This window comes from Echinops telfairi, unplaced genomic scaffold (assembly GCF_000313985.2).
Source record: "Echinops telfairi isolate 266 unplaced genomic scaffold, ASM31398v2 ScPeMD7_7469;HRSCAF=8507_1, whole genome shotgun sequence".
NCBI classification, from domain to species: Eukaryota; Metazoa; Chordata; class Mammalia; order Afrosoricida; family Tenrecidae; genus Echinops; species Echinops telfairi.
The window spans coordinates 98,063,998-98,075,323 of record NW_022111373.1 but is presented as its reverse complement, the minus strand read 5'-3'; the positions used below and the strand labels follow the sequence as shown (position 1 = coordinate 98,075,323).

Below are 11,326 nucleotides of genomic sequence, written 5' to 3'. Positions count from 1 at the left end.
GGGGATGGGAAAGTTCTTATTGCTCTTCCCAGCCCAGGTCCAAAAAACCACGCGGGGACACCGAAAGACAAAGCTAGACTCCGGAGTTTCCTCTGCTCCGCAAAATTCGAAGGGGACATAGGGTTCCTCCTGTTACATCCCGGGGCAGCTCCCATCCCCACCCCCCGAAAACAGAGCCCCGGCCTCCAAACCTTGGCCACGCCACGCCGCCGACCCTAATTTCTTCTGGTCGGACGCCCGTCGCTCGTCCTCCGTCAGAGCCCCCTGCCCGCAGGGGCTCAGCTCAAAGCGACACCCACAACCCGCCTCCCCCACCCCCTCCAATTTCTGAAAACTCCAAGTGGGCAGCTCCAGTCGCCTCCAACCCACGTTTCTGTCTCTCTCCCGGTGGCTTCAGCTTCCCATCACTCAGATGCAGTTCAAACAGCCGTCTGAAACTGGCGTCTTTTTGTCCTCTCACACCGGAGAGGCACCTTGCTTGCCACCTTACTGATACCTTTCCGACACAAACCCCAAAATCACTGCCACGGAGTTGATTCCCACTGGTCATGAACCTGAAGGACGGGTTTAGCAGCCCAGTGCATAAGCCACTATGCCACGAGGGCCCCCTATCTATCTATACCTCTCTCTCACTCTCAGGGCCCCTGGTTCAAGGCTGACTCTTAGCGACCCCCTGTGGGTTTCCGGTTTCCCAGAGAGACTTTTTACCGGAGGGAAAAGCCCAGTCTTCCTCCCGCAGAGCTGCAAACCATGCAGATCCCTGCACTGCCAGGGCTCCTTACTTATACCTAGTAGTAAGGAACGATCCTTTTTTATTTGCATCCATTCTCTGAGTTAAGAAATGAGGTACCCTAACAGTAATTGAGGGTAACCCAAATGGTAGAACTGGGGTATATTGAGTCCGCCTGCCCCAGGCTGTAGATGCAGGCCATGGTGGGGTGAGGTCCGTTGGCTAGAGTCGGTGTGGCAGTGTTCTAGGTGTTGCTCTGGCTTTAGGGTGAGATCTGGCATCACCTTTGAACAGATCCCTGAGCCCCCGTTCTTCAAGAAAAACAGAAATACTAACCTCCCATAGAATTATTGTGAAGACAAATGAGATCTTTATGGGATATGATTGGTGCATGGTATGCGTACATTAATGCTTTGCACTTTCAGCCTCTAGACCCCAGCAGCCCAGCCGTAAGACAGTGCTCACCCCATTCCCACGCTTATAAACTGCCCAACCTGTGAGATGGGCAGGGGAGTGCTTGACTGTTTTGTTTTGGGGGCTTCTCTACGTGGAGATCATTATGAATTTTCCAGAATAAACGTATTTTTCAAATATTAATGAATCCCCCTAGTGGGATAGGAAAATATCCCAAGAAGGCTTCAAAGAGTTCATGGAAAACTTAAATACAAAGAGAATGGCTTTTTTTCGAAGAATTTCTTGAATCTCCCGCATATACTAATACATCTACAATGGATAATTTGTGGCAACACAACGTGGAATAGCAGATGATCAGTACATTATGGCCCTCTGGTCTGGATAATTCTGGAACCAAATCGCCCATAGCAATCTTGGCTGAGGGCTTAAATGCTCCTAAAGCCATTCTTCTGCAGAAGGACCAGCTCCCCCCACCCGCAACCTCCCACCCTTCTTTGCAGTCAGGCGGTGGGCTCCAGACATTTGAGGAGTTGGAACAGGCCATATGATCAATAGGCTGCTTCTCCTCCTGGTATGTAACGATAGAACAGCATTTTACCAACAGCTTGGTGGTTCCCATTTCAAGCCCTTGGCAGTAGAAGAGGAAGAAGTTCCTGGAAATTTTAGCATTACACCTGGAGAGGAAGGTTACCAGGGGCCCAGAGGAAGGCACCCTAGGCATCCTGCATCTTGAAGGATGCCAGTGAAGAGAAATGAGAGGTTCTTTAACTTGAGTTTTGTTTGCTTGTTTGTAGTTGTTGCATATTTTAATTTATCCTAAACACAGTGTTCTCACCTCAATTTTTATTGTAAGATTTTTGCATTGTATCGCTAGAAAAAAGAGCCACCTTGTTGGCACAGTGGTTACTTGTTAGGCTGCTAATTGCAAGGTCAGCAATTCAAAACCAGGAGAAAAACAGGGCTTGTTACTCCTGTAAAGTAAGTCTCAGAAACTCAGTGGTCACTATGAGGTTTTTTGTTGTTGTTTTTTTTTGGGGGGGGGGTTGTATTACTAGAAAAAAGTTTTCTTCCTGTGTCTTGAAGAAATGTGCCAGGAACAGTGCTGGGTGACTGTGAAAGCATTTCATTCATTACCCAACCCTATGAGGTGTGCTACTGTTAGTCTCACTTTACAGGTGCGACTTATAAAGGTGTGGCTATCTTAGGGTCACTCAAATAGGAACCTCAAATGACTCCAGAGGCCATTTGTCTGGTCCCTTCTTCATACTCCTACACGACCATTTTTTTCCATTTCACAACAGCCCAGGTTTCAACTGTAAGCCTAAACGAGGTTCTGAAATTTGCCGAGGCAACATAGTAAAGCCTGCAAACGCTGGAAACTAGGTAAGGGAGAAACCTGTCAGAAAAGGAAAACTCAAATATTTCCCACTTAAAGAAGCAACAGAAAGTTGCAAGGCTGCTGCTCCCTGTAAGAGGTAGGGACCTTGTGAGACCTGGAAAAACAAGGCCATTCCGGTTCTTCCAGGTTTCATCCTAGAACTGCAGTTTACCCACAGTGAGAGTGCAGACTGAGTGCCATTGATAGCCTACTAGAGTCTCACAACTCCAGTAAGTTCCCTATCTTTAAAACAGGCCCTGTGATGTGATTGGAAACAGGACTGTCCTGGGTGGCATAGGTTACCAGTTGGGCTGCCAACTATAAGGTCAGTAATTCAAAACCAACAGCTGCCCCATGAGAGAAAGATGAGGCTTTCTGCTCCTGTACAGTTAGTCCACAGCAGTAGTTCTACCCAGCCCTGTAGGGTCCCTCGGATTTGGAATAGACACAGTGGCAGTGAGTTTTTCAGGTAGTCCTGATTGGAGAGCACAGAACTTGCCGGAATGGAATGCTACTTCGGGAAGCGCTATATTCCTGTGGAGAATGAATAGCAATCTCCAAGTGGGGAAATTTAATGAGGAAGGTTAAAGGTGAGCCTCTGGCCTCATGAATGCCTTCAAATTTTGTTTCCTCCATAAGTCCCAATGTCCTATTCAGAAAACCAGGATAGTCATTTGCCCCATAGTGTTTGGGAGGAGGCAATCCTACAGAAATCCTAACAGTACTAGACACTTGGTCAACACACAATGCCATTAGTGTGCTATCGTGGCAAGTGGCAGACAGGTGTGAACCATTGAACCTTGTGATTGCAGGTTACTCTGGTTCAATTTGAACATATCACCACAACCTGCAAAAAAACCCACAATCTCCAACAACTTTAGGTCGGGAACACTTGCTTCTTCGAAGGATAGCGCACCTATGGTGCTCCCCCCACCCACCAGGCTTCCCAGCAGAGGGCACCAGCCCACCACTGGGAGCGTGCCCAGGGCTACTTGACATGATACCCCCTATGGAGCTCCCTTTGGGCTCCTGGAAGACGCAGTCCTCAGCCTCCTGCAGAGGTCTGGGATCTCGGCATACTTCACAGGGCCACATTATTAACCCGGCCTAGGGCTTTCTGACAGAGATGCCCTCTACAGAGCTGCCCCCGAGATGCACTGATGTCGACCACCCTACTACCCGGCCTGACACCTCTTTCCCTTCTCAAAGGACAGACTCCCGCAATGGCAACCTTCACACAAACCACGAAAGGCAGCCTCTTTTTATTGGAGGGAAGATTCAGCTCTCTCGTGTACTCTCAGCAAAATAAATGAGGAGCCGCCACTACCGTGGGCACTATTTACAACCTGCAGGACGACCTGCCCACCAAACAGGAGCCCACAACCTCGAGCCAATACTGCGCACTGCTGCAGTCCGGAGCGCGTTCGAGCGGCCGAGCCAGGGCACAGAGCCCGAGGGTCGTCTTCATTTCGATCTCGGGGCCAGGCTGCACTTCTCGCCGATCTGGAGGGGCAGCACGTGCGTTAAGGAGGCCTCGTTGAGGGCCACCAGCAGCTGCAGCTTGTCTAGGCAGTCCTCCAGCGCCGCCTGAGCGTGCCCGCCCAGAAGCAGGTCCAGCGGGCACGGAAGGCGCAGCAGGCGGTCGGCCAGCGCCAAGCAGCCGAGGGCCAGCAGGGAGGGGGTGTAGCTGGTGAAGGCGTAGTCCGCTAGGCTCAGCTCCGCCACCCCCTGCGCCAGCGCCTGCGCCTCCAGGGCTTCGGCGACCGCGGCCTGCCCGGCCTCGACGCGTGTGTGCGTGTAATGCTCCAGGAAGAAGCAGACGGTGGGCGCGCCCAGGTCGAACTGCAGCTTGTGCAGCACGATGCACTCGAGGTTGCAGAGCTGCTGTCGGGAGAAGGCGCCGCAGCACAGGGCCAGGAGCTGCTTCACGCGCGGCGGGTGCACCTCCACCTGCAACGCCGGGCACCTTGGGCGAACGCCCGAACCCCAGCCCGGGGAGGCAGTGCCAACCACGCCCCCCAGCCCCGGGCCCCCGCCTCTCTAACCTCCCTTCACCCCGGGCGTCGGACGGTTCCTTTGGAGCGTGCGGAACCCGGTGGCTGGGTGACGCCGGCGGGGTGTCAACGCTTGCAAACGCGGCGGGAAAGGGAGCAGGGCGTCGGGCGCGGAGGTACCTGTTTGCAAGCGACGAGCAGCGCCGTGACGCCCAGCAGCTGGAAGCAGTCGGCGGCCACCGGGGTGGTGGCGAGGAAGCGGTCCAGAGTGTTCACCGCCAGGCACAGCGACTCGAAGCAGAGGCCGAAGCGGCGGTGCACGGGGATCAGCCAGCTGAGCAGCTTACAGCGGGACTCGGCCGTCACCTGCCGGCGAGGACAGGGGTGCGGCGGCGGGTCAGGCGGAGGGGCTGCGGCAGGAAGGAGCCAAGTCCACCCAGACAGCTTCTCGGGAGAGGAAGGCAGGAAAAAGGCGGAGAAAGCTAAAGGCACCCCCCAACGTGGGAAGCCCTCGGGCCGCCCGCGCGGCAGCCTAACGGGCGCGGGGGCGGGGAAGCCGCCGGGGCGCCGGCGTCAGTGGCTGGCGCTGTGCGAAGCGCTTCGAACGCATTACCTCGTGTCAGTCCCGCCAGCAACTCAATGGGGATCCATTTTGCAGCTGAAGCCACCGGCTCGGGGTGGTTTCTAACGTCCCCGAGGTCGGAAGGAGTCCGGGGGCTCGAACCTAGGAACTGCGTTAACTGCTCTAAGCCACCGGGCCCTCACTAACCAGCCTGGAGACTTCGGCGAGGGCAGCCCAGCCCTGGAGGCCCCGCGTTTGCTCCACCGGGAGACGGAGGCCGTGGGCCCGGCAGCCGAGGCCCCCTTTCCCGGCCGGCCTGGGGCCGGGGCCGGGCCCGGCGAGGGCTGGGAGGCAGACAAAGCAGAAAAGGAGAGGCCCGGAGAGGACGGGGAGCGGGCTCGAGCAGCGCCTCACTTGTGGCTGCTGCGCCAGCGACTCCCGCGGGTGGAAGAGGCTCTCCCGCGCTCGGTGGAAGGCGTAGCAGCTCTGGCCGTAGTCGCGGAACGTCTGGAGGTCTAGCTGCGCCCACCGCTGGGCAGGGCCGGGCTGCGGGCTGCGGCCCCGCGCCGCGGCGGGGCTGTCGGCGCCGTCCGAGCCGGAGCTGGGGCACTCGAACAAGTCGCAGACGCCTGAGTCCCCGAGAGGCGGGAGCGAGGTCGGGGATTGGAGCCGCTGCTTCCTTCCGAGGCGCAGGCGCCGGCTCTTCTTCACCGGGGCGCGGAGGTTCGGGTCGCTGTCCCGCCTCCTGATCCGGGCGGCGGGGCTGGCCGGGCTGGCTGGGCAGGAGGTCACCATGACGCAGCCAGGTGCACCCCCCCACCCCCCCTACTGCCCCTAACGCTCGGGCGGCGGCCGCAACGCGCCGGCTGCGCGATCCCGACTGCGAAGGAGGCCGGGCCGGGCGGCCGGCGCGGCCCTAAGTAGCCGCCGGCCGCGGCCAGGCACCACACCCCCGGCCTCTCACTGGCTGAGCGCAGAGCGGCACGAGACCCGCGCTTTCGCGGCGCAAGAAGCGCTCTCCCGCGGTCCACGGGCGGCGCCGCGGCCGCCGCAAGGGGGAGGAGGTGCCCCAGCCCGCGCCACACGACCGCCTTGGCGCCGGCGGCGCGCGTCCTCGTTACCAGGGCAACCAGAGCGGAGGCGCGGCGAGAGCCCCGGTGGCCCGCGGTCCCGGAAGAAGCGCGGCGGCTGCGCAGCCAGTTAAGCGCAGGGCGCAGCTGCGGGCCTCGACCGCTCCCAGGAAGGAGATTCTCCCAGGGGACATCCCTCAGTCCATGGCCAGATGGTCTTGGCACAAGCGGGCACCCTCCGTGCCGGCTCTAATCCAGGTCGGTAATTTTGTAAAGGTTCTCTCCGGAGCTCGAAACTAAGGCGTCGATTTGCATGCTGCCTTTCCTGGAAAAGTTTCAGTCACCCCTGTGGGATACCAACCCTGCTCCTAATTGAACTGATTCTGTTTCCTTGTTTTGTCTTGTTTTTAAAGTCTATCCTGGAGTCCATCCTGGAGTCTATCTCGCTCCAGCAGGCCTTTGGTGCTCAGAAGAAAACACAAAAGTATACTTACCTGGTTGGAGAGATACCATGATCACGAAGGTGGTTTTCCCAGGCAAGGCTTAGCCATTGCACTCCTGATGTGCTGACCCCTGCGATTTCCCATAATTTGTGGTCGTGGGGGACTGCGTTCGCGCTCTCCCCTGTGAAAAAGAAAAAAAAATGCTCACCAAACCCCAACTCGCAAGACTGTGGTCCTCTAATGCATACTCAGGCTTTGCAGACGTTGGAGATGCTAGCTGCTTCTAATGGCTCACAGACGGTTTTATTTTAGATTGTTCGAGGAACCGGCACCCCAACCTATCTTGAGTACTATTTGCTCTGCTTTCTGCCCCTTCAGGGTGAGCAGCTCAGAGAAGAATAGCTGACTGGGGGGTGGGTGCAAAAGGGGGTGAGGAGGCCCAGGCAGGAGAGCGGGCATAGGGCAGTTTCTCAGGCAGCCCTGGGGTAGTGTCTACCAGACACTAGTCATAGTAGAAGCGTGAGACCTCCTCTGGACTGAGTACACCTTTCCAAAGGGGCTCCTTTTTCTCATTGGTTAAATCTAGGTATTGATGCCTACCTTGAGGATCAAATAAAATAGATGTGAAAGTGCTGTCCCTTTGCTTGTAAAATAGTAGGGTCCCTTAAAGCCATTACTGGGGAGTCAACACTCTTACCACCGTGGAAATGTCCTGGGGGGTGGGGGTGGGGAAAGCATTATTTTATCTACCTGTGTCTGGCAACGTTGTTTTCTGTGGGAGTTGGCCAGTAGTTAGAGGCAACTCCCCACAGCTGGTGCCTGAGGTGGCCTGTTGCTGGATTCCTCCATCTTTGTGGAAGCTTGCCATTCGGGAAAGGAGCCTTGGTGGTGCTGTCCACTGAGCTGTTGGCTGCCAACTGAGAACTAAGTGCTTCAAACCCACCAGCCACTCCTCGGGAGAAGGAAGAGGCTATCTGAACCTCTAAAGATTTACAGCCTTGGAAGGATAGCTGTGGAGGTTTTGTTGTTTGCCATGCCAAGAAGAGCCTTGGGACTGCAGCCAGCCAAGTGTGGGGTGTGCTGGCTGAGAGGCTGTTTGAGCTGACCAACACCTCCTGGGAGCAAGATGTGGCAGTCTCCTTTTGTCAAAACCTCAGCCTCAGAAACCCCGTGGGGGCAGTTAACACTGTCCGGTAGAGTTGCTGTGAATCAGAATCACCTTCATGGCAACGGGTTTGGTTTGAGGTGGGTGGCCATGCCAGATGCTGGGTATAAAACACAGGAAGATAGTACGGAACCTGTCTCACAGAACAGACACTTTAGAGATAGAAGCAAAGCATCACTTGTCAAACTTTCTCCAATTATTTTTAACTTCTTGTTTTAAAAGTTTTTATTGCGAGCGAGGTGAGTGTTTATAGAGCAGAGCATCCGCTTCACCTGCAACAGTCCATACCTGTTTTGTTTCCCCTCCTCCACTGCGATCCCCTCAATGTTCTGCCATCCATGCCACTTGGTGACTCACTTCTGCATTTTCGCTCCTCCTCCTCTCCCAATCCTCAGGTGTTATGCACTGGGTACATGCTGACTCATACCAACGACCCAAGACTTCTCCTAGAGTATGTCAGGAGTATGGTTGTGTTGTTAGGTGCTGCTGAATCAGTTCCCACTCGTAGAGGCCCTGTGTACAACAGAAGGAAACACTGCCCGGTCCCAGCCCATCCTCACAATCATTCCTGGGTGGGAGCCCACTGTTGCATTCACTGTGTTAGAGTTATTTCATTGAAGGTCCCCCTCTGTTTCACGGGCCCTCTACTTTACCAAGATGACGTCCTTTTCAAGGTACTGGTCAACACAAACTCCCTGCCATTGAGTCGGTGCTGACTGACTCCTAATGACCCTATAGGACAGGGTAGAGCTGCCCCTGTGGGTTTCTGAGACTGTAACTCTTCACAGGAGTAGAAAGTCCCATCTTTCGCCCCAGAAGCCACTGGTGGTTTCCAGCAGCTGACCTTGTGGTTCTCAGCCCAAATCATCGCCGCTATGACACCAGGGCTCTTGGTCCCACCTGATAGCATGCCCAAAGTATGTAAGACAAAATTCCATCCTCACTTTCTCCTATGGAGTTGCTGGCAAGTTTGAACCACCCATCTTGCAGTTAGCAGCCCAGATTTAACCTATAGCATCACCCAAGCTCCCAGAAGGCAGAATAGGTGTAATAATGCAGGCAAGCGATCAATTTGACAAAGAGCCAGAGAGGGGTTCATGGGAGGTGTAGATGGTGAAGCGCTCAACAAACTTAAAAGGTTAGTTCTTCAGAAAACATACATGGTGGTATGCTTATGAAAGGTCACAGCCTTAGACACTCCATGGACCTGTTCTCCTCTGCACCGAAGAGTTTTCTGAGTCAGGCTTGAGGGTAACTCAGCAAGCGCCCTTGAGGCATAGTGGGCTATGTGTCTCACTCATTGGGAGAAAGATAAGGCTTTCCCTTAGTCTCCATCTGCCTTGTACAAATGAATGGAGAGAGGTTAGAACAAGGAAGAGCCCCTTGTTATTGCTGGTAGGTACCATCCAGTTGGCTTTGACTATAACAACCCTATCTATGCACCATAGAACAAAACACTGCACCATCTTGTGCCATCCTCACAATTGTTCCTGTGCGTGAGCCCGTTGCTGCAGCCACTGCGTCAGTCCATATCATCGAGGGCCTTCCTCATTGTCATGCCCTTCCACTTTACCAAGCATGATATCTTTCTCCAGGGACTGGTCTCTCTTGGCAACATGTCCAAAGAATGTAAGATGAAGTCTTGCCATCCTTGCTTCTAAGGAGCATTCAGGCCTTATGTGTTAGGCTGTGTTGACTAGAGAAATCCAGTGACACATATGTGTAAGAAAGAGCTTTAAATCAAGAAGCTTTATATATCAGGAAAACATCCCAGCCCAATCCAACTCAGGTCCATAAGTCTGATACCAGTCCATAAGTCCCTCTTTAGACTCACACAGCCACCTGCAATGATGGGGGATGCAGGAAAATCTTAGGCTGGTGGGTGCAAAGCCATGTGGATCCAATGGTGCAGTTCATCACAGAGCTCTGGCAGGTCTCAGCGTGGCTCACCAGCAGGAAGATGAAGGCAGAGAAAGAGAGGGAGGTTGCTAGGATCCTCCTTATGAGAAGGTCATGCCCACTAGGAGGCACCATCAGGCTGTGGCCTAATTGATAGGCTAGGCTCCACCCCTTCACTTTTATATATCTTCAGGTTGACATGATATTATGTAATAGAGCTACCAACAGAGATTGGTTTTTCCTTTTACCAGTCCATGGTACTTTCAATGTTCTTTTCCAGCACCACAATTCAAATGAAACGATTCTATGGTCTTCCTTATCCAATGTCCAACATTCACATGCACATGAAGCAATGGAGGACACCGTGGCTTGGTTCAGGCACACCTTAGTCCTCAAAGTAACAACCTTACTCTTCAGTACTCTAATGAGAGCTTATGGAGCAGATTTACCCAATGCAATATGTCTTCTTGATTGTTTCTTTTCTTGATTGTTGCTTCCGTGAGCATTATTTGTGGATCCCAGCAAGACAAAATTCTTGACAACTTCAACCTTTTCTTCCTTTATTATGATGTTACGTATTGATCCCATTGTAAGGATTTTGGTCTTCCTTACATTGAGTTTTAATCCATACTGAAGGCTACCATCCTTGATCTTCATTAGTAAGTGTTTCAATTACTCCCCACTTACAGCAAGCACGGTTGCCATATATCTCAGGTTGTTAATAAACTTTCCTCCAATCCTGATGCCACATTCTTGTTCATATAATCCACCCTCTCTGATTTGCTCAGCATCAGACTAAAGTATGATGTGAGGATACAATGCTGATGCACGCCTTTCCTGATTTTAGACTACGCACTATTCCTTGTTCTGCTTGCACAACTGCTTCTTGATCTATGTACAAGTTCCTCGTGAGCACAATGACCTGTTCTGGAATTCCTATTCTTCTCAAGGTTATCCACAGTTTATTATGGTCCACATAGTCAAATGCCTTTGAATAGTCAATGAAACACAAGTAGACATTTTTCTGGTAGTCTCTGCTTTGAGCCGAGATCAATCTGACATCAGCAATGATATCCCTGTTCCACGTCCTCTTTAATGCACTGATAGGGAGCTGCCAGATTCAGAAGAAAATAGCACGAGTTTCCATTCGCTTATGCTTTTACTGTAGGAATAGAACTCAAGATGCAAGGAGATATTGTCTAAAATGATATACACATATATCCTTATGTGTATGTTTCCATATGTGTTAAGGAAAACAATGTCTAAAGCATATACGCATATATGTACAAGTGAAAGATCCCTGGTGTCTCTGTGGGTTAGGGGTTGGGCTGCTAGCCTAGAGGTCAGCAGTTCAAAACCGTCAATCTACTACTCCTTGGGGAAAACATGAGACTTTTCCCCTGAAAAGATTTACAGTTTTAGGAAACCTATATATTTGAGTTAGAGTCAACTCACTGGCAGTGGGTTTGGGTTTTATGTAGTTAGCTTTTATTCTCATATGTTGCTTGGTTGAAACTATTGTCTCTAGAATGTTGGTTGAATTAAGTCATGACAATCTTTGTACATTTATTCTGATCTTGTCAGTAGCTCTGCTATGATTCATGGAATTTGGCAACGACATTAACTTTGAAAGGAGCTTTTCTGACTTAATCTAGCATTTTAGTTATAAAA

The 11,326-nt window shown here is 52.5% G+C and overlaps 2 protein-coding genes and 1 pseudogene across 3 annotated transcripts in view; 1 reads left to right on the top strand and 2 right to left on the bottom strand.

The window, feature by feature from the left end:
* MCIDAS (multiciliate differentiation and DNA synthesis associated cell cycle protein) overlaps positions 1-1,589 on the bottom strand; it is a 7,781-nt gene extending 6,192 nt beyond the window's left edge. The window contains exon 1 of the mRNA XM_004703714.1: positions 1,506-1,589. Within this exon, the coding sequence (XP_004703771.1) occupies positions 1,506-1,589 (84 nt within the window). The remainder of the gene's footprint in view (positions 1-1,505) is intronic.
* Positions 1,590-3,754: 2,165 nt separating this feature from the next.
* On the bottom strand, positions 3,755-5,873 carry CCNO (cyclin O). Of its 2 annotated transcripts, XM_004703617.2 has the most exons (3): positions 5,493-5,873; positions 4,697-4,882; positions 3,755-4,472 (listed from the first exon to the last, which is right to left on the bottom strand). In XM_004703617.2, the coding sequence occupies exons 1-3, from the start codon at positions 5,871-5,873 to the stop codon at positions 3,987-3,989; spliced, it is 1,053 nt and encodes a 350-aa protein (XP_004703674.1). In that variant the 3' UTR covers positions 3,755-3,986. The 2 variants fall into 2 exon arrangements, 1 of the variants encoding a protein (XP_004703674.1); XR_006679562.1 differs by lacking the exons at positions 3,755-4,472; positions 5,493-5,873 and adding an exon at positions 5,130-5,305 and having other exon boundaries at positions 4,828-4,882.
* A 761-nt stretch (positions 5,874-6,634) lies between these two features.
* On the top strand, positions 6,635-6,775 carry LOC115873781 (annotated as a pseudogene).
* The last annotated feature ends 4,551 nt before the right edge of the window (positions 6,776-11,326 follow it).

What these genes read in the sequence shown, in the direction of transcription:
- CCNO (XM_004703617.2), bottom strand. Translation starts at nt 5,873, where the DNA reads ATGGTGACCTCCTGCCCAGCCAGCCCGGCCAGCCCCGCCGCCCGGATC. An exon ending in CGCTGGCGCAGCAGCCACAA is followed by an intron (nt 4,883 to 5,492) that starts GTGAGGCGCTGC and finishes CCTCGCCGGCAG; the next exon opens with GTGACGGCCGAGTCCCGCTG. An exon ending in TGCTCGTCGCTTGCAAACAG is followed by an intron (nt 4,473 to 4,696) that starts GTACCTCCGCGC and finishes CCGGCGTTGCAG; the next exon opens with GTGGAGGTGCACCCGCCGCG.